Genomic DNA, 21,602 nt, shown 5'->3' with positions numbered 1-21,602 from the left:
GCCGATCGCTTTACCCCGCTCGGAATTCTGACGCGGTTTCCGTTCTGCGCAGACGTCAGGTAGCGGCGCGTCGCCCGGGCGGAGCCGCGTGTTGCTTGGTTTCTGTCCCCCGCGGTGTGCTGGGGTGTGACTGGGTGCTGTCCTTCGGGAAAGCCTCCGCGGGGAGACAAGTTCCCGGATGGACGCCACGGGCGCCGAGTTTAAAGCGCCCGGCGCTCCCGGAAACCCAGCCTGTGCCGCGCCGAGCACAAAAGTCATTTCCTAGCGAGAGTCACTCATTTGTCATCTACACACGGGAAACAAAAATGTCCTGGGAGAGAAACCGGGTGCGCGCCGCAGATGTCCCCGGAGAAGGCGGCACGTGACGCTCCCGCTCCGGGGCTGCTCGTCCTTTGTGATGTCACTGCACCCACGGAATGATTTCCCCGTCGTCTGCGTCCTTCCTCTCCCTTCACACCCCGACCCTTAAGAGCCTCCCCACCCTCTCTTTCCCCCTTCAAGGAGAGACACTGGCTATGAGATCTCCGTAAAGCGCGCGCGTGGTGGTTTTTCAGCTTCATCTGAGGACCCTGCGCAGACAAAAGTTATAAGAGGGATTTTTTGACATCAGGTATTTCACAGCTATTGGTAGAGGCGTCTGCCCATGGGTAGAATGTTTTACGTTGTGGCCCCGGACGCTGTGGCATCAGTCGCATACTTAGTCTAAGCTTTGTTGCGGCCCAAAGAAAAAGTTAAATTTTGAGACAGGCCCCTTAGGAATCCCCGACTTGCTTATTCCATCAGTAGACCTCCATCTCCCCATCCTTCTGCCTCGTTGTCTTGACTGATGAAGTTAACGGGCATGAGCCATCACACACCTGGGTGTCGTATTAAAAATCCCTGGTGTCTTCTTAAATTTGATTACTCTGTGAGTGTCAGCAATAGCAAGATCTAATGGTTCAAAACTTACAAATCAGGTAGTAATAATAATAATAGTGAAAAACCCTGAAGGTGACCCAAGTTGTGAGAAGTTGAAACTAATTCATAAAAGCAGCGATTACAAAAAAAAAAAAAAAGTACATTTGAAAGAGTCATGTGGCTAGTTAAAATTTTTCATCTACTTGTAAGATTTTTGACAGATACTGAGTATTTTATTTCAACAACTTTTTTTTTGTACTCAAAAAAACAAAGCAACTATAACAAGGACATTCTCAGCATTAGCAGTATAATAATTAAGCCGGGCGTTGGTGGCACACGTCTTTAATCCCAGCACTCCGGAGGCAGAGGCAGGTGGGTCTCTGTGAGTTCGAGACCAGCCAGATCTACAAGAGTGCGTTCCAGGACAGCCTCCAAAGCCACAGAGAAACCCTGTCTCGAAAAACCAAACCAAACCAAACCAAACCAAACAAACAAACAAAAAACCAGTATAATAATTTTCAAAGTAGACCCTAAAAAATGGCTCAATGGGAATTGTTAGTTGAAGGATTTAGAAAACAAATGCTGTGTCTACAGAAATTAAGTTGTATCCATAGGCCTCCATTAGCCTCTGGCTGTTTCTGAAATTGGGTGGTAAATGACAAATTCCTAAAAGGTACAGTCTTCTTCCTTACCCTAGTATGTTTTATGCATGGATATCTGGGGTTTATTTCTTGTGTGTGTGTGTGTGTTTGTGTGTGTGTTTAATGTTCCAGAGTGTTCTGCTGCTGAAGCGATAGACATTTGGTCAATGTCAATTGCATCATAGAAACAAGTTTTATTATTTTATCCTTTCCCAAATCCATCCATTCACACTTTGTAATTAGTAGAAGCTCACAGATCCATTGTCTCCTTTTATTCTTGAAGAAAATGTTGTTTGCAGTCATTTCCAGTTTACAGACAATTGGATTTTACCTAGTGGTAAAAATATGTAAGTATTTCTAGGTCATTGGAAGGTCACAGGTGTTTGTCTCATTAGACCTAAGCGATGTTTGAAACGGGTGATAGGAATGGCCTCTGCTTTATACAGGATGTTTGAGGACATTGATTGGGAACAAGGAAATAATTCCCTATCTGCTGCTCTGTGATGTCTTTCTACCACATAGTTACGACAGCAGGGGAAGAAAACTCCCAGACAGAGACTTATCCCTTGAGGGTCCAGTAAAACCGAGGGTCACAGAAGCCGAGCATTCCAAACCATTGGCTGTATCCCTGTCCACATCAGAGGCATATGGCAATGAAACTAGTTAAACAAAGGAGCATCGAGGTGGAGAGGGAGACACAGAGCTATGCCCGTGGTGGGTTCATGACTTCATCTTATCTGGCGCGTCACGGCTCTGGTGACCTCAGTGATGGCATGGTGGTACCTTTCTGAGGCTGCCTTAAACTCCACTAGATGCTTCTCATAACTTTTGATGGCTGCTTGAAGCTGCGACCTCTCCACTGCTCCCAGGATGGCACGAAAGATTATATCTATGCCAAGACCAAGCACAGCAACTCCAATGCTACCAAGGAGAGACGTCCCGATGTGAGCTAGCACAGTGACCAGCTTGTTCATTATGCCGGTTGTGACATTTGAGCCCAGGAGTTTAACAGCCACCGCACTGGCGGCAGATGTTGCTTCCCCCAGGATGACAGAAATGACCTTTTGCACAATTGCCATCTTCTCCGTCTCCCTCTCCTTAATATCCTGAAGTTTCCTATAAAGGGTTGGCTCTAGTTTGTCTTTCAGTGCCTCGTCCACCTTTTGCAGTTCCTTTTGGATTTTTACCACGGCTTGGATAATGATGTCACAGTTTTCTTTGATAGTTCCATCTCTTTTCATTTCAATGAAGGCCAGCCTACAGCCCAAGTGGGTGTTCAGAACCCCGGTCAGCTTGTTGGTGACCTGGAAGCTGTCAGACAAACAGTCCAGGAGCTGCTGGTGAAGACGGTTCACTTCCTGCCGCCTCCTTGGGTTTTCTGGGTAGAGGAAGTCACTCTGAGCCATATTTCAGCTACAGTTTCTGAAAAATTAAACGGGAATTGTCACAGAGTACTTGTATGAGACTCTACTCAGGAGGCCTTCAGAGTAGCCACAGCTAAACGCTTTCTCTGAGAACTCATCAGGGTTGACGTGTTTGAGACAGGATCTCACGTAGCCCAGAGTAGGTATGAATTCTGATCCTCCAGCCTCAGCCTCCCATGAGCTGTGATTCCAGGCCTGTGCCCCCTGCCTGGTATATTCGATGCTGGGGTCCAAACCCAGAGCTTGATGAATTCAGCTCAAGCTTTCTACAAACTGAGCTGAATCCTCACCCATCAGAGGTTAGCTCCAGGCTACCATTCCTTCTTTCCCCATCCCTAGCCACTGCACTAAATGTGTGTCTACCAGGTGTATTTCCCAGGTGTCTAGAGTTAATAGTATAAAGACCTCTGGGTTTACAGCAACACTGATAGAAATTTAGTATGTATGTATTTGATAGTTTAAAATATTCCACACCAGGGTAGGTGAGATGGCTTAGTGGGTACCAGTGCTTGCTTTATGAACCTGAAAACCTGAGTTTGGTCCCTGGGACCCACATGATAGAGAACTGGCTCTTGCAAGGTGTCCTCTGAGTTATACACACCTAATGTGGCATTCACATACCTACCCATAACTACCTCACCCCTTCCCAATAAATAGTTTCAAAATTTAAAAAGGGAAATAAAATATTATCACCATTTTGTATCTTTATGGGCATATTGCTTTTAAAATAAAGACTATCCAAAAAACGACACCCATGTAATAGATTCTTAAAAAATTCTTCATGAGGCTGGCATGGAGGTGCATGCCTTTGGTGATGGCACTCTGGAGGCAGAGGCAGGCAGATCTCTGTGAGTTCAAGACAATCCTGTGCTGCATAACAACTTCCAAGCCAGCCAGAGCAACACAGCAAGATCCTGACTCAAAAGACAAACATTTCTCAGAATAAGAGTACATTTCAAGATGATAGGTTGAGATATTATTTAAGGAGGAGATGGACACCATACAAGGACAGGCCAGTTATAATCATGTCAGGGACTCTCTTTGTGAAGCACACACATTAAATGGTTTAGTATGGTCTATTGCATGTGGGCATTTGTTTTGTTTTGTTTGAAACAGGGTCTCACCCTGTTGCCCAGGCTCAACAGCACAGCCTCATACTCAACAGGGATATCCTACCTCTGCCTCCTGAGTGCCGAGAGCAGCCACCACACTCTGTCCGCAGTCATTACTAAGGGCCTAGAGTGAGTATCCGAAAGAAGCTAACAGCCTCTCACAAAGGCACTGGGAAGTAGCAGCAGCACACTGGAGAATAGTGCAGCTAATGGGACGGGACTGCTTGTGCTTGTTTGTGGCTCACAGCACCTTCTAGGTGCCCGGCCTACACTTTGACTTTTCTGTTAAACTCTGCAATGGTTAGTTTTATAATTTTTTTATTTTTGTGTGTGTGAGTGTTTTGCCTACATATATGTATGTCTGTGCATCATGTGTGCACCTAGAGCCCTCTAAGGCCAGAAGACACTGGATCCCTTAGAACTGGACTTACAGATAGTTACGAACCTCCATGTGGGTGCTGGTAACTGAACTCTGGTCCTTTGGAAAGAGCATCCAGTGCTCTTAATCTCAGAGCCATCTCGCTAGTCCTGCTTAAAACACACACACACACACACACACACACACACACACACACACACACACAATGTATATGAGGTTTACCAAACACTCATTTCTCTGTTTTCTGTGTTGTCTGTCTTCCTGTTTCTGTTTTACAAGGTAAGTAACTGACTTGACCAACCTATATTCTGATCTTGTTTCTTCTAGCTTCCATCCTTCTCTGTTTAAAGAACAATTATCTTGTCTTCAGTGCATCAGAACACACTTAAAAGAAGGTGGTGTTGTCCACCCTAACACTGAAACTAAAGCTAACTAAAGCTAAAGTTAATGTCTTTGAACTGCCTTTGTTGTTTGTAGTTTGCGTTTGGCACAATTTACAGGAGCGTTTTTCTTCGTCTCCATGACACACAAAGAAGAAACAATTGGTGATGCCCCACTTTCTTGACATTTCTAATCAGGTTAGGAAATTAAGACATTTATAACTACGATGTCAAATTGAAAAAATTTGGTTATACAAGATTTGTGTTTGACTTTCGTAAAGTCAATTTTTAAACAAGTCACACTTTTTATTACTCTGTATTACTATTGCCCCACGTGGAGACACCTGGTCACTCAGGAAGGGTCACACTCATGAGCCTTTGAATTGTCCCTTTACATGTGCATTTGATGGTTAGTAGGAGACTCGATGCTGCGTGGAGGACTGAGAGTTGTACTGTGTGGTGCTTGCATTCTGGTTTTCAACTGTTGGCTTCTGAATCGCAATCTGATTGCTCTACTCGGTGGAACAGAAGCCCTGCAATTAGTCAGACTTTTTAAAGATCACTGATGCCTACCGATGACAAGATGCTATGCCCAAGAGGCATTCTGGGCCATAGACTTATTACCACTTTATTCAATTTTTGACATTTTTATTACATTTTTGACATTTTAATTCGAAATGCCTGGAGCCTGTTAAGGTTGTGGCATCGCTAGGCTCCTTACAGGTGAGCTGAACACAGTTCACACACATACACCTCTGAATGGAAGATCTGGGCTTTCATGAAATCTTAGTTATCACACAGCCAGTGCTTCCTGCCAGTGAAAAAGTATGTTTGGGGAGTCACTCTCCAGTTCTGCAGCCTGCTGTCATCCCAAGTAAACAAAGTTCTGAAGACCCTGTAGCAGCCGGCTGGGGATTTGCTAGCCAGCAGGTGGAGCTCGTGGTCCTGGGAGTCCCATCTCACCCCAGCCTTTGCTGATGGAATTTTGCTTTGCTTGGTCTCCATCTGAGCTCTAGGGGGTAAGATTTGTTTGAGTGTTTGGTTGTAAAAACAGGATTTGGAGTCCAAGAGTAGATGTGCATCTCTAACTACAATCATAGAATTTAAGAGGTAGAGGCAGGAGGATCAGGAGTTCAAGTTGAAGGGCAGACTCAACTACAGTGAGTTTAAGACCAACTTGGGTCATCTGAGACTTGTCTAAAAGGGGGCAGGGAGGGGAGGAAATATAAAAGAAAGGAACTAAAGTTAATTTCATGGTACTATGCAGGTGGTTTAGTTTTACTCGAAAAGAACTACATTACAAGAGAAAGGGTTCTGACTGTCAGGGTTATTATTATTAGTTTTAATATCTCTGACTGGCATGGAACTCTTGATGTAGGCCAGGCTGGCCTTGAACTCATAGAGATCCTCTTGTCTCTGCCTCCCACATGGTAGGATTAAAGGCATGAGCCACCACACCAGATTTACCATGCTTTAAAATAACCAATTTAAATTAAAATTTAAAGTTAGCGATCAAAGTAATGGGCTTCATAATGGCATTTTAGAAGTATATCTTATGCTTCATTCTTAGTTATTTATTTGAAAAGCATTCACACAATGAAGGTAAATAGCTGCCTTTGGAGGTACAGGATATTGCCACCCAGGACGCTCAGATCACCACCCAAAAGAGAGAGAGAGACCCCCCTCTTCCTTAAGGGATCATGTCCAAACACCCGAAGCCACACCCTAAGTCATGTACCTCAAGTCTATTGGAGGAACAAGATGCCTTATTCACCCCCTCACTGCTCTGCCGCTTCTTGCTGGTCACATTTTCAAATGAAACTTTTTAGGGTACTTTATGAACAATGCCAGTGCATTGTTTCCCAAGAGCTACAAGAATTTAAAGAAAGAAATTAAGATTAAGGGGACTGACTGTAGGAAACATCACAGGGAAAGTCATATGATTTGTGTTCTGGTAGATGCCCAAATTATAGTGTGGAGAAATTAAAAATAGTAACTGATACAATAGTTTACATATAAAGCCATTATGCTAGTCTGTATAAACTAGCTAGTCTGTATAAACTTTTATACAGAAAAGACACCTGCAATTCTATCTTAGTTTGTTGTTGTTTCTAAAATTTATCTATGTACATAAGAATCTTTACAGTTATAGTAACAGTAAGATTGTAGTAGTAATAAAATTTCTCTTATTTTAGCTCATTTCCTATGCTTCTAATTTTATAAGCACTTTATTACTTAAACTATTCCAAATCTTAATCACAATTCATTAAATCTCAAATTATGTCACTGTTTTAATGAATGTTTATATGGATAGCTTATTTTTCCTCCATTGTGTTATTTCCTTGGAATAAATAGGAGAAAAGCAGCATAATAGGAATTATTTTCACAAGGAAGTAAAAGTCAATTTTCCCACCTCGTAGTTTCTGAGGATCGAACTCAGGCTGTCAGGCTTGGAAGCACATGCTTTTACTTGCTGAGCCATCTTACTGATCCTAGTTTTTTTTATTGCCTTTGGTAGATATGCAAATTGCATTTCCAAAGCTTTTATGCTGACACCCAAAGTAAATTTTTATGCCATGATACTGATCTCTCCCCAAGTTGGTCTTGTTGAAATGGCATTGACTTGGAGAACATAGGATACATTTCAGAAAGAGTCCTCTTTTTAGGAATACATACTTAGGACATTTAAGATGAAGTGATAAGACCCCTGGGTTTATTTGTCAGTAAATTGGAAGAAATAGTAGGGCAGGGTCATAGAAAAAATAAGATGAGCCTTGTTCTGTCTGTCTAAAGCTGGGTTGAAGGTTGAAGGATAGTACGTGCAAACTCATTATGCCAGTGCAATCATTGCTGTGTAGATCTGGACTTTGTCCATAGTAATTATCTGTTACATCGCTTGCTCACATGTGTGAGTACACACACACACACACACACACACACACACACACACACAGAGAGAGAGAGAGAGAGAGAGAGAGAGAGAGAGAGAGAGAGAGAGAGTAGGAGACAGGGCCAAGGCTCCGATGTTGTCACTAGTGTTCTCTCAGTATGCACTGCTGTCCGGGACCCTCACTGTCCACTTGTGAGTGCAGACAGCACACAAATAAGGCAATAGCCTTGCAGAAGGAAATAGCAGCTGCTGTCTCATCCTGAGCCTCACTTCAAATCAAAGCCCTGGTATTCAATTTTTAAGTTGATTGTGATTCGGTGATACATTTTCTGATACAAAATGTATCCTCTGGGAACTATCTTGAACAAAATTCACAAGTAATTTAGTGCAGCAAGAAGGCTATCAAGTTTACCCATTCCCACTTATCAAAAGATTCCATTGTGCACTTGAGACATTTTTGAGAAAACGGTGCTCTTCCTGATCAAACTCTGTGCAGAGGCACATGGTGTATCTTAGTGTGGTTGACCTCATGGAGTACAAGCAAGTGCTGTGCATTAGCTAAAGAAAGAGCCCACCTTCATTCTTCCAAAGCCCAGTTGTGGTTCTCTTTCTGACATCCGTGATGTAGAAAGTACATATCATCATCCATACAAGCAACACACTTTTACACATGTGTTATGACATCCCTGGTTTAGGCCTTCCTAAAACCAGTGTTTTTGTTGCTTCTCTCCCCCAGTGACTTAGTCTTACCTCCTTTGGGAAAAGCCTTCCTTCTCTGGTGTCTTCAAGGAGGTGATTGTCAAAGCATGCCCGGTGACCCTCTGAAAACAAAGCAGGCACTCTACATGGCTACTCACAGATGCTGTTAGTCCAGAGCTCTGCACTCTTGGCTCTCAGAGTATTAGAATGCTCATAGACTTTCCATGTCGCTTACCTTGTTGGGGTTCCTGAGTCTGTGTCCCTCTGTTGTTTAGGAGTATTGTTGAAGGGCTTTTCCATGTGGGTTCGTCTGGAAGCTTCTGGTGGAATGTGATGACCCACAGGCTTTGCTGGTCTCTGCTGGGTCCCTCTGCCTGTCTGGTTTGTAGCCACTTCCGCCTGGCTTGGTTCTGAGAATCCTTCCGTTCCCTACAATACAATCTGCTGATGACATAAGCAATGTAATTTGAGAGATTAATAAATTGGCAGATTTTGTGTATTTTCTGTTCTTTAGTTTTTGCTTTATTAAACAGAGCTATAAAGCTGAACAAAGCCAGTTTAGTAGAGATGATGACTCTTTGGTTGTAGCTCTGAGAGTCCGTCTATCTTATTAACTCTTCCAGATCCATTTTCTTTGGCTTCTGCTTCATTGGGACCTTTTTTTAATCTGTTGCTGGTGGCTTTGTTCAGATTCTCAGGACTTACAAAACCAGACACAGCCAAAAATGTGCATTCTCCAGGCTAGGAGTTCTGTTCTTCATCACTCGTTATCTTCTAACAGAGGTACACTGGTCCTGGAAGACTCAGGGACTGGATGTCTCTTTGCTCCCTGCACCCCCCCCCTTGTTCCCTCTTGAAATCATGGCTTTTGTTTCTTTAGCTGCTATTGTTTCGTACACACACACACACACACACACACACACACACACACACACCTCTAAATATATAAAATACAACCTGCTCACTCCATTTAGTGCTGCTTGTGTGTGTATGATTTCAATGCTTAACAATTGGTATTGGATAGGCAATCGGGTGGCTCATTCCTGGGGAATAGTATTTCTTCTCATATCAGCTCTCTACTTCTTTTTTTATTTTATGTGTTTGTGTGTACATATGAGCCTGCGTGCACATGGCATGTGCAGGAGGCAGCAGAGGTCAGAAGAAGGCGTTGGGTCCCATGGAAGTGGAGTTATGGGCAGCTGCAAACTGCCATGTAGGTACTGATAACTGAACCCAGGTCCTCTGGAAGAGCACCTGATGCTCTTAACCACGGAGCCATCTCTCCATCCCAGTGTGTCTATTGATGTTGTATTTGTAGGTTCAAACTGAAGGTGGGTCGTACTTCTCACACTACTTCGGACCTCATGCCCAAGGAAAAGTGTTATTCTCAAGGGACTAGATTGAGAGGCTTTGAGAGCATTAGAGTGTGATGAGGGAGAAGGGAATCAATCCCAAGATAAGAAAGCATAGAACAGGGCTGGAGAGATGGCTCGGCAGTTAAGAGCACTGACTCTTCTTCCAGAGGTCCTGAGTTCAATTCCCAGCAACCACATGGTGACTCACAACCACCTTAAATGAGATCTGGTGCCCTCTGCTGGCATGCGGGCAGAAGACTGTATAGACTGTATACATAATAAATAAATAAAATCTTAAAAAAAAAGAAAGCATAAACAAACTTAACCAGGAGACTTGAGAGGGAGAGACCCCTCCCCACCATACAGCATGCTGCTTTTCCTTGCTGCCCAGCAAGGCCTCAGGCATTTAGACCCTAGACAGTACTCAGCGTGAACCCTGCCCTCAGGCCACTCCCCCTTCTGCTGCATCTTGCTTTTCTGGCATCTGTGCCCCACATTTCTAACCCCCATTCACAGAAGGGATTGGCCTTTAGGACAGATAAGATAAGCATTCAGGTGTGGGGACCCTGTGGGTGACAGAGTTGACCTTGTCAATGTGTCCATTCCCACAAACCCAGGACAGGAGTTGGTCTGTGGTCTGTGGAGAGGTTGCCTTAAGTGTGAAGACACAGGCAATAGCTGCCATCGCTGCTATGGCAGTCTCCGTGTGCCAACCTGTGATGTCTTAGTCTGCTGTTTCCATTGACCTAGGGGGACTTCAGGAAAGTTTTGAAAGAAGTAAAAAGGGAGGAAAGGAGGAAGGAAAGAGTGTAGGGATGGGTGAGAAGATGTCTGTGCAGGTAAATGTGGAGTAGGATGGTTCTCGAGGAGCCAGTGCTGGATAAAGTGTAGATCCGAGACAGCCACACAGCACCGCTGTCATCATTAGCACCGCCACGCCTGTGCCCACGTGGGTACCACCGTCTTGTTTACCTACATGGTTGCCCTCGGCTGGTAGTGGTCAGGCAGCTCCACATGTACATGAGCCTAATTACCAATTACCCAGCAGGACTGCAAATTTGTGCATCTTGAAGTCTTGTTAGGGGTTGGCTCAGCAACTGTAAATCAGCCACCTCATGCCTTAAGTGCAGGACTTGTCTGGGAGCTACCTCCCGCTCTAATGGAAGGACTTGGGTGACACCCACTGGTGTCTGTGCTGCTTTGTCCTTGTCCTGGGATGGCAGGGGAGGGCATCTAAGCACACTATCCAGCAATCCACCAGGCACTGTAAGCCAGATAGGAATGAAGAGGAAAGGGGTGGGATAGACTGATAGTCTCTGGGCTGTTGGGGGTCCTGAGAGGTTCTGCCCTCCAGCTCCAAGTGAATTTGTATTTGGGACAGCACACAATATTTGATTATGTATGCTACCAAGGAGTGTGGTGAGTTTCTTAGCCTCAGAGATAAAATAATTTTAAAAAGGAAGCCAGAAGAAAACTTAAGAACAATTTCATTGGAGAGAGAGAGAGAGAGAGAGAGAGAGAGAGAGAGAGAGAGAGAGAAGCTTACAGGAGAAGGATGTGGTGTTGAGTGCTGTCAACTTGGCAGAATCTAGGATCACCAGAGATAAAAGCCTCTGAGAAAGTCTGTGGGGGTTATCTTGATTATATTACTGTGGTGGGAAGACTCACCCACTGTGAGTGGCACCATTCCCTAGATCCTGGACTGTGTAAGAATGGAGGGGCTAAATTGAGTCCAAGCTGCACTCCCTGCTCTCTGCTTTTTCTGGAGCTCCTGCTTCTGTGATATCCCCACACTGACAGCCTGCCCACAGAGCTAAGACAAGTGCTCTCTCCCCCAAATCTCACCACATCGACAGCAAGGAGCTAAGACAGTGGAGATGGGTAGGAAAAAGAGAAAGAAACCTGCTGGAAATAAGTTTGTGAGCATTTGTATGGGGAGGGGGAGGAGAGGGAGGGAGAGAGGGGAGAAGGGAGGAGAGAGAGAGAGAGAGAGAGAGAGAGAGAGAGAGAGAGAGAGAGAGATATGAATGATGATCCGAGTGTCAAGGCAAGCAGGACTAGGGTTTGTGTCAGTATCCAAAACAAGGGCAGAGAAAGTTACACATTCCGAGGTACAACTCAGGTCTGCAAACCTTATAATGGCATATATTATCACTAAATATCAAATATTCCTCTCAGATTTTTCTCATTTTAAAAGGTGATTTTTAATTTCACTGTTGTTGTTATTGTTGGTAGTGTGGAGGCATGCACTTGCTACAGTGCACATGTGAGAGCTCTCAGGGTCCCTTCTCTCCTTCCACCAGAGTCCTGGGGGTCAAACTGAGGTCACCAGGCTTGTGGGTGGCCATCTTCCTAGTGCCAGGACACCTTTGTACCAGGGCTTTTAGTGTATCTATCTTCCTGAGGTCACAGCTTTGAGGGATTCTATCTCAGTGATTGGTAAACTCAATTGGATCAACTCCCTTAAGGAAAGGACAATAGAACTTCTCTATAATTTACATTCTTATGGGCAGTTTAGAATGTCATGTCGCTCAGGGCCAGAAGTTGAGCTCAGATTTCATTCTTTGCCCTAAAGTCACATAACAAAACAGATCAGAGTAATTCAAGATAGGTTAAAAATCAGATTTACAAACTACCATACCAGGAAGAAATTACTGCCTCCCCCACGTTTCTTTTTGTGAAACATGGTCTCTACATGGCTTTGGTTGTCCTGGAACTCACTTTGTAGACCAGGGTGGCCTTTAACTCACAGAACTTCACCTGCCTCTGCCGGAATTAAAGGCATGCATCACTATGCTCAGCTTGAAATGGCAAAGCCCTGTTACCCTACCCTCCTCCTCTCATAGAGAAGTTTGAATCTTAACATGCAATTGTATGCTTCCTCCCTCTTCTGTAGTATTTCCAATTCTTTTTTTCTCAGATTTTTTAAAATTTGAATTAGAAACAAGATTGTTTTATATGACAGTCCCAGTTCCCTTCTCCCTCCCATCCTCCCCTACCACCCCCCCCCAATTAAAACCCTACCTATCACATATCCTTTCTGCTCCCCCGGATGGTGAGGCCTTCCATAGGGTGTCATCAGAGTCTATCGTATCCCTTGGGATAGGGCCTAGGCCCAGCCCCGTGTGTCTTGGCTCAGGGAGTATCCCTCTATGTGGAATGGGCTCCCAAAGTCCACACCTACGCTAGGGATGAGTACTGAACTACTACAGGAGGTCCTGTAGATTTCTGAGGTTTCCTCAATGAAACCATGTTCCTGGGGTCTGGTTCAGTCCCATGCTGGTATCCCAGCTATCAGTCTGGGGAGCAAGAGTTCCCCGTTGTTCAGGTCAGCTGTTGTTCAGGTCAGGGTTTCACCAGCCTGGTCTGGACCCCTTTGCTCTTCACTTGTCCTTCTCTGCATCTGGATTCCAGTTCAGTTCAGTGATTAGCTGTGGGTGTCTGCTTCTACTTCCACCAGCTGCTGGACGAGGGCTATAGGATGACATATAAGTCAGCCATCAATCTCATTATCAGGGGAGAGCTTTTAAGGTAGCCTCTCCTCTGTTGCTTAGATTGTTAGCTGGTGTCATCTTTGTAGATCTCCAGACATTTCCCTAGTGCCTGATTTCTCTGTAAACCTAAAGTGACTCCCTCTATTATGCTATCTCCATTCTTGTTATCTTCTATTCTTCCCCCGACTCAACCTTTCTGCTCCCTCATGTCCTCTGCATCCCTCCTCTTCTTCCCTTCTCATTCTCCTAGCTCCCTCTCCCCTCTTCCCATGCTCTCAATTTGCTCAGGGGATCCTGACCCTTTCCCCTTCTCCAGGGGACCATGTATGTCTCTCTTAGACTCCTCCTTGTTTCCTAGCTTCTCTGGCAGTGTGGATTGTAGGCTGGTAATCCTTTACTCTGTCTAAAATCCGAATATGAGTGAGTACATACCATGTTTGTCTTTTTGTGATGGGGGTACCTTGCTCAGAATGGTTTCTTCTAGTTCCATCCATTTTTCCTGTAAATTTCAAGATTCCATTGTTTCTTTCCGCTGAGTAGTACTACATTGTGTAAATGTACCACATTTTTTTCTATCCATTCTTCGGTTGAGGGGCATCTAGGCTGCTTCTAGTTTCTGGCTATTACAAATAGTGCTGCTGTGAACATCGTTGAACAGATGTCCTTGTTGTATAAATGTGCTTCTTTTGCGTAAATGCCTAAGAGTGGAATTGCTGAATCTTCTAGTAGACTGATTCCCATTTTCTTGAGGAGTTGCCATACTGATTTCCAAAGTGGCTGTATGAGTTTGCACTCCCACCAGCGGTGGAGAAGTGTTTCCCTTTCAACATGAACTGTCATTGGTGTTTTTGATTTTAGCCATTCTGACAGGAGTAAGATGGTATCTCAGAGTTGTTTTGATTTTCATTTCCCTGATGGCTAAGGATGAGTATTTCCAATTCTAAGAAGGACAAATGTGACATTTCCCCCTTTGTAAAAATAGTGTGTTACCAGGGAAACGACAAATGGGATCTGAAGCTGGTGATGAGAGGGAGGGTTCGTCTTCCACGGCCTCGAAGCCTGCTGATGCCCAGCTAGCTACCCAACATGTAGGTGGTACACACTCAGCAAGACTTTCCTATTCTACCCTCTTAATGATTTCTGTTACTCTTTTTAGTAAAGCCCAGAATCGTGTCTGCTTCAGCTTTGGATAGTTTTCCCATCCTTGTCAGGGCTTTGTATTTAAAGCATGTTTTTAGCCTCTTCATGGTGGCCAACTCCAATTTTAGTTTTCATTTGACTTCTGCTTTGCTTAACAGGGCTGCAATTTCTTGGTTGGAGAAATGTCTTTCCAGTCAGAAAAGGACAAACAGAGACTGATTCAAGCTGCCAAATTATTCTTCTTACACATAAAAGATCTGGTATCCTTCATAAATAAGTTTGTTGAACTGTTTAACCTCAAGATGAAGACTCAGATCCGCCCAATGGATCTGAATGAAGATAGTTACATTAAAGATTTCTTTGAACAAATGGTCAAAAATTTTAAAGAGATGCAAGCTATGGTTGATAAAAAGCACAAACAAATGCAAAAGGAGTCATTGTGTTTCAACATGGTGACTGCTGTGGAGAAGTGTGCCACCGTGAGTCCACACAACACAGCGAAAGAAATGTTCAAAAATATCCAGACACCAGTTATTGCCTCTGTGCTGAGAAGTCCTCTCCTTGGGAGTCTGGAAACTTCACTTTCACTCCTGATAAAGTTCCCCATCATGGGTCTTCGATTAAGTGACTTATATAGAGAAGAGACCAAAAAGCAGCGAGGTGCCGCCACAACTGAGAAAAGCACGAGTCCAGAAAGTCCCCAAATCATGCCAGAGGATGCCTTGAGAAAGCTGCGAGATGCCCTAAGAACTGAGGATGTCGACAAGCCGCTGAAAACAGCTGCAGATGAACTGGAACAGTTTGTCAAGACTATGGAGCCAACCTTAGAGTTTCTTAAGAAAGCCATAAAGATCATGGAAGGGGATATCTGCCCATTTGGGGAAGCCGGGGCCAAGTAGAGGTGCACTGAAAGATGTGTTCCTTCCTATCTGAGATCAACCTGAATTCTCTAGGCTTTTTGTGGCACTTCGTGCATTCCGTTAATGCTCATGTGAGGTATGTTAGAACTTAAGTGCAGAGAGTCATCACCCGACAAACCACTTACCTGTAGCTCTGCTGTGTTACAATAAAAGGGGCAACCAAAGAAAGCCTGCTCTAACACAGTGACTAAGTAGAGCATCCTGCTGTAAAGACCAAGGCAGTATTACACCCGGGGATAATTAAAGCAACTGATCTCTCCCTTTTACAAGTCTGTCTCCAGTTACAACAGTGCAGGTAGTGTTGGCATTATCCTATGGTAACCTATTCACTACCTTACTGTAATCTGTTCATTATCATATAGTAATTAGGAGGTATGACTGTCCACTCCTGGGAAACATACAACCCATGCTTTGTCATTTATACTAATATAGAATAATATTGGAGTCTGGTGGTCACCTTGCTGGGATTTCCCGGTTTCCGCATCCCAGAAGAAAAACTGGACAGAGAAATCTGTACTATAGCAAACACAGACATTCATTAAGAAGGGGTATGCTTTCTGCAGAGGAAGGGGGCCAGAGCTGAGAAGGACATTAACTGTTCAGTGGTGGTGTGCTGGGAGGGATGTGACCCTTGATGCTTAGTACCAGCTTTCTCACATGACTTTTTTTTTAAAATGTGAATTGGTATTTGGTCTGCATGTCTGTGTAACAGAGTGGGATTCCCTGGAACTTGAGTTGTGAACTGCCATGTGGCTGCTGGGGATCGAATCTGGGTCCTCTGGAAGTGGCCCCAGTTTTGCACACATTTTTTGTATGGGCTTTTTCTGCCAATGCTGTCCTATCTGTAACATGTCCACATGAGTCAGTCTTCCTTTATGCCCCAATGTTTGGTTCAGGTTTTTCCTGGACCTCTCTCAGCCCTATTCTCCTGCCTCAGTATAATTTTTATAATGTCTAGTGTCTTCATTAGAACTAAATATTCCTGATATGATTTACTTAGGACTAAGTAAAACAAAGGGGTGTAATGTAGTTTTCTTGCCTACATGAATAGGACCAGAGCACATAGTTTGTTCTCACCTATTTCCTTTAAGGTCTTAAGATAAGGGGATACTAGTAGTTAAAAAAAAATAAAGGTAGTTTTGTCAGGGTGGACAGAGAAGGACCCACAGCTCCATTTACTCACAGCAGACCAAAGAGTTTCTCTAATATTTTAGGGGACAGCACATTGGGCCAAACTAGTATTTGTGGCTTCAATGCAGAAAACAATTTTAGGACTCCCAGTATAACAGAGTAGGGCTTAATAAAGATTGATGGTTAAGACAAAAAGGTTCCCAGAAGGAAAGTAAGCCACACCCCAGAGCATGGATGCAAGCTTCCCCAAGAAGGGTCAAAGTTTATTAAAAAGAATATTTTTAATACAAACTTTAAACATGGTGGGAGGTGGGGGACAAGTGTGGGTATGAAAGTCACACTTCAACCTGAGCATTGAAAAGGAAGTGGACACAAAGTCCCACCCAAGCCAAGTTCTTTGTAATTGACATCTGCTGGGAGAGGGAAAATCATTTTTTCCAATGGAGTGATGCTGGGTGAATCAACCACACCCCAGGGCAGGCCCCAAGCCTAGGGGTAGTTGACCAACACAAAACAAACTCTGTGTTCTTTTGTGTGCTTTTTGTTTTGTTTTTACTTTTGTCTTATTGGTGTTTTGTTTGTTGTTTTGATTTTCCTACTTTTGATAATTTTGAGAGGAGAGGGAGAGAGAGAGAGATAGAGAGAGAGAAAGAGAGAGAACACATGAAGTTAGTAGGATCTGGGAAGGGTTTGGGGGAGTGGAAAAACATGATCAAAATATCTGACAATTTTTAAATAAAAAAGTAAATTATAAAAAGAGTCATACTCCATTCTTTGCAATACTTCTATGCAGGCCTTTGGTGAGTGTGAAGGTATTATCCTCAGACATTTCCAAGGAAGCTAAATAAGATGACAGGTGGTTCCTGAGGTCTCCTCACCTGTCTAGCTGTAGCTGTAGATCTCAGAGAGGCCGGGAGATGCGGTAACTTTACTGTAGACGAAGTTAGCAGTCTCATTTGACAATCCCAGGAAAAGTCCTGAGAAGGAAGGCCCTGCCCTGCAATCTTCAGTTCCTTTATTTCCCAACTTCTCAGTTGCCAATATTTTTTTACACCTTGAGGTTCCAGAAGTTCAGTAAAATGACTGTTGAATTTTGTCAAATCCAGATTAGATAGAGCTGGGGATAGCTCAGCGGGGGAAATTGCTTCTCTTGTGTGCACCAAGCCCTTGGTTCAGTCCTCAGCCCTGAGTGTGGTGGCACACACCTGTGAGGCTAGTGCTCAGGAGGTGAAGATAGGAGGGTCGTCCTAGCCTGGGATGTGTAAACCTTGTTTCAAAAAAACAAAACAAAACAAAACAAAAAACCCCCCAAAAAAAACAACACAACAAAAAAATCAAAAAGAAAATGAGTTAATTCAAAATAAAGTCAGCTAGAATTAGATCACTGGACAACTAAACCCCCAAGTCCTGATTTCCAAAGCAAATTATCTAGAAATTTTATTTCACTGTTCTTAAAAAATATTTATTTTTTATTATGTTATGGGTGTTTTGCCTGTATATATGTACATGTGAACATGTATGTAGAAACCCTCAGATGCCAAAGGGGAGCATTGAATTCCCTGCAACTGGACTTTCAGACTGTTGTGAGTGACCATTTGGATGGTGGGAATTGAACCGGGTTCCTATTCGAGAGCAGCAAGTGTCTTGACTACTGAGCCATCTTTCCAGCTGCTCTTCCGCTTTTTCAATAAAAGAGTACACATAGAACCTCAGATGGGCATATTAAAGAAAACACTGCACTATGGCATAGAAATAAAATATTAAATGAATTCAGGATATTTTTACACACATACACACACACACACACACACACACACACACACACACACAGAGGATGCTTAGTTATTTTAATGAAATCACAATGAGAGATAGTCACTATGTGCCTTGTCTAGTAGTTTCTTTAAACAGTCCATATCAATTTATTTTTTGAGCATTAGTTTTACCTATAGAAGATACCCCAGACTAACAGGAAGAGAAATGAGATATTACAGTGAAATATCTAAACTAATCTATAGTTTCGTGTGTGTGTGTGTGTGTGTGTGTGTGTGTGTGTGTGTGTGTGTGTATGAGAGACAGACTATGTGTGTATGTAACTGTGTGTGTGTTTGCACACACATGTGTAGTGTGTGTGTGGTACTCATGTGGAGGTCAGAAGACAGCTTTCAGGAAGCTCCTTCTACCATGTAGATTGTGGGAATCAAATTCAGTTCATCAGGCTTAGCAGGAAGTGCCCTAACTACTGAGCAATCCTGCCAGCCCCACACTGTGTGGCTTTAAGCGTTACCTTCAGCCATCTTACTCCTTTCTCTGCCAGATCTATTTCTTGGCTCTATAAATTCGAGGACCATGCCTGCTTTGCCTTTCCTTTCTCAGCTCTTTCCTACCCCCCTGAAGCGGCATTGCACCCACTCAAACCCCCGTCTCTGCTAGAAAACTTCTTACCCAGGGCCCAGTGGCATCTCATTTTCTCCCCGTTTCCTGCCTATGGTTTGTACTTGCTTGGACCACAGCACACTGCCACATACAATGTCTTACTGTCTTCCTTCCCTCCTCTCACCCTTTCTCTAGACGTCCTACGGCCCGGCTCAAATGCTGTCTCCAGCCAAAGCCTCCCTGGTTCTTCAAGGCATCTTTCAAGACCCTTGGATCCTCACAAACATAAGACTTGAGTTTTCTTTCTTTTGATATTCCTCTTGTGACTTGTTCTTGTTTCAAAATTTCTTCTTAGAGATTACAAATTTGTGAGAGATCTGGTCAAGTACATTCAACTTTTAGAAGTAAGAAAAAGTTTATCCCTGCGGTGCTTTCTCTCTCTCTCTCTCTCTCTCTCTCTCTCTCTCTCTCTCTCTCTCTCTCTCTCTCTCTCTGTGTGTGTGTTGTGTGTTGTGTGTGTGTGTGTGCGCGCACGCGCACATGGCATGCATACGGAGGTCTAACGGTAGCTTTGGGAGTTGGTTTTCCTCTCCAACCTTGTTTTTCAGGCGGGTGGGGGGGGGGGTCCTTTTTATTTTTTCCTAACATATCTGTTCAGCTGGCTGCCTGTGAGCTTCGAAGACACCCCCCTGTCTGGTTTCCATCTCACAGTAGAGGTAGTGGGTTAAAGGTGCACATGACGGTATCTGGCTTTTTACATGGGCTCCAGAGACCATATTGAGGTGGTTAGGTTTGTGCAGCAAGCCATTTATCTGCTGAACCATTTTGCTCACCCTATCCTCAGCTTCTAACCCCCAAGCTCCTTTGCATATCACATAGCTCAATGAATGCATTTATGTGGCACAAAAAAGAAATACATGCCAGGTGTTGGGTGACTTTTCCTGCTGTGTCATTTCACTGCTGACCCCCAGCGCTCACGGCTGAGCTGTTCCTAGACAGCCACCAAAGACCCTATGCAAAGGTTAACAGGAACTGTCTGTGGAAATTCTTGTTCCTTGTGCTGGATATCTTTATGCCAACCTGACACAGGCTGTATTCATTTGAGTGGTGGGAACCTTGATTGAAAAAAAAAAAAAAGAATGCTTTAATAAGATTGGGATGTAGGCATACCTGGAGTATTTTATTAATTAAGTGATTGATAGGGGAGGGCCCAGCCCATTGTGGGTGGTGCCATCCCTGGGCTGGTGGTCCTGGGTTCTATAAGAAAGCAGACTGAGCAAGCCATGAGGAGTCAGCCAGTAGGCATCTCTCCTCCATGGCTTCTACTTCAGCTCCTGCCTCCAGGATCCTGCCCTTTTATAGTTCCTGCCCCGACTTCCTTCAATGATAAACAGTGCTGTAGAAGAATAAGGCGAACAAACCCTTTCCTCTCCAACTTGCTTTGGTCACAGTGTTCTGTTGCAGCAGTCGTAACTCTAAGTCAGACCTATTGGTCTGGAACTCCCAGCTGTAGGACGACAGTGTGCTTATGGGTGGGTGGTTGCCATAGCTAGCTATCCATTCTGTTTCTTGGATTATAGCATGGCCCCTCCCACACTCCCCTCTGGGACAGATGAGCTGATTTCCACTTCGGATGCTTTTTGTCTCAGTCTTCTCTAGGGGCTAAGAACTGCATAATGTAGTCAGAGTTCAAAGTCACCCAGCACTCCTTACTCCATTCACCTCAATGGCAGGGCCTTTGGAGATCAGGTTCGAACTTAAGCTGTGCACTTGCCGAGGGAGAGGCTGGAGCTTGTTTCCAGTTGTGAATTTTGGTAATTTACATTCTGCATCTCTTAGTACATATTGGAGCTCAGATATTCCAGTAATTTGATAACCAGTGTTTTCCATATTCTCCCCTTGACTTCCACACACATCCCCCCCCCCAACATATACTTTCCTATGAAGATCTGAAATAAAAATTTCCATCTAGTCTCTAAAGTGACATGCCTAAATTCCAGGTTTTTTAAATGATGTTTTAGGAACATGCATGTTGGAGCTTGCTACAGACATGGTTGAGATTTGCTAGCTGATAGAACGCCTTGGTCACAAGACAGGATTCCTACTACTGATCTTGTTGAGTCAGACTCTTACAGAGAGGTAGCAAAGAAAGAATGCGGGAGCTGCAGCCACTGGCGCCCTGTGGCTGCGTAAGTGCAATCGCAATTGTCCTGCACCTGGAACTGCCCTGGTGCCCGGTGGCGGCATCCTAAGAGGGGCTGCGAACTGCCCTAGCCCTGAAGGGTGCAAGCAGCACCGTCCACCACTATAAGGAGTCACTGCCTGTCCTTCCCGACACAGACACCCCTTTCGCACGGGAAGAGTGTCTGTCCTTCCCTGTTTTGGAACAAACAGTCCGGTGTATTGAGATCAGGCTCTACTGTCTTTTCCTGTCTTCCTTCTCCCTGTGTTGCCTGAGACATCTAACACCACTATATTCCATTTTTCTCTCTTAGGTTTCCACGTGCCTTCCCCCCCCACCTCCCTTTTAAGTCTACACTGGTTTGATCTTGAATGCTGACAGAAATCTCTGAAGAAAAAATAGTTTGTTTTCCTGCTCCTGTCTTCTTTGATTTGTTACTAACTTAAAATGTGAAAGTCTGTACTCACGACCCTCCCCAGTTGCTTGAGATAGAAAACAGCCCAGATTATGTTAGCAAAGACAGCGTTTATTGCTTCCTGTAGAATGAAGCTTAATGTATGCCCCAGACACAGTTTGGCTCCAGAG

At 44.1% G+C, this 21,602-nt stretch overlaps 2 protein-coding genes across 2 annotated transcripts; one reads left to right on the top strand and one right to left on the bottom strand.

Moving 5' to 3' along the window:
* Positions 1 to 2,266: 2,266 nt before the first annotated feature.
* On the bottom strand, positions 2,267 to 2,944 carry Smco3 (single-pass membrane protein with coiled-coil domains 3). The gene has a single exon (XM_035448988.1). The coding sequence runs from the start codon at positions 2,942 to 2,944 to the stop codon at positions 2,267 to 2,269; it is 678 nt and encodes a 225-aa protein (XP_035304879.1).
* Positions 2,945 to 14,593: 11,649 nt separating this feature from the next.
* CUNH12orf60 (chromosome unknown C12orf60 homolog) lies at positions 14,594 to 15,443 on the top strand. The gene has a single exon (XM_027430004.2). The coding sequence runs from the start codon at positions 14,594 to 14,596 to the stop codon at positions 15,308 to 15,310; it is 717 nt and encodes a 238-aa protein (XP_027285805.1). The 3' UTR covers positions 15,311 to 15,443.
* The last annotated feature ends 6,159 nt before the right edge of the window (positions 15,444 to 21,602 follow it).

This window comes from Cricetulus griseus, chromosome 8 (genome assembly GCF_003668045.3).
Source record: "Cricetulus griseus strain 17A/GY chromosome 8, alternate assembly CriGri-PICRH-1.0, whole genome shotgun sequence".
Classification (NCBI taxonomy): Eukaryota; Metazoa; Chordata; class Mammalia; order Rodentia; family Cricetidae; genus Cricetulus; species Cricetulus griseus.
The sequence above is the reverse complement of the archived record's forward strand: the minus strand, read 5'-3'. Positions and strand labels throughout refer to the sequence as shown.

Excerpts from the sequence above, each read along its gene's own strand:
- Smco3 (XM_035448988.1), bottom strand. The coding sequence starts at position 2,944 with ATGGCTCAGAGTGACTTCCTCTACCCAGAAAACCCAAGGAGGCGGCAG.
- CUNH12orf60 (XM_027430004.2), top strand. The coding sequence starts at position 14,594 with ATGTCTTTCCAGTCAGAAAAGGACAAACAGAGACTGATTCAAGCTGCC.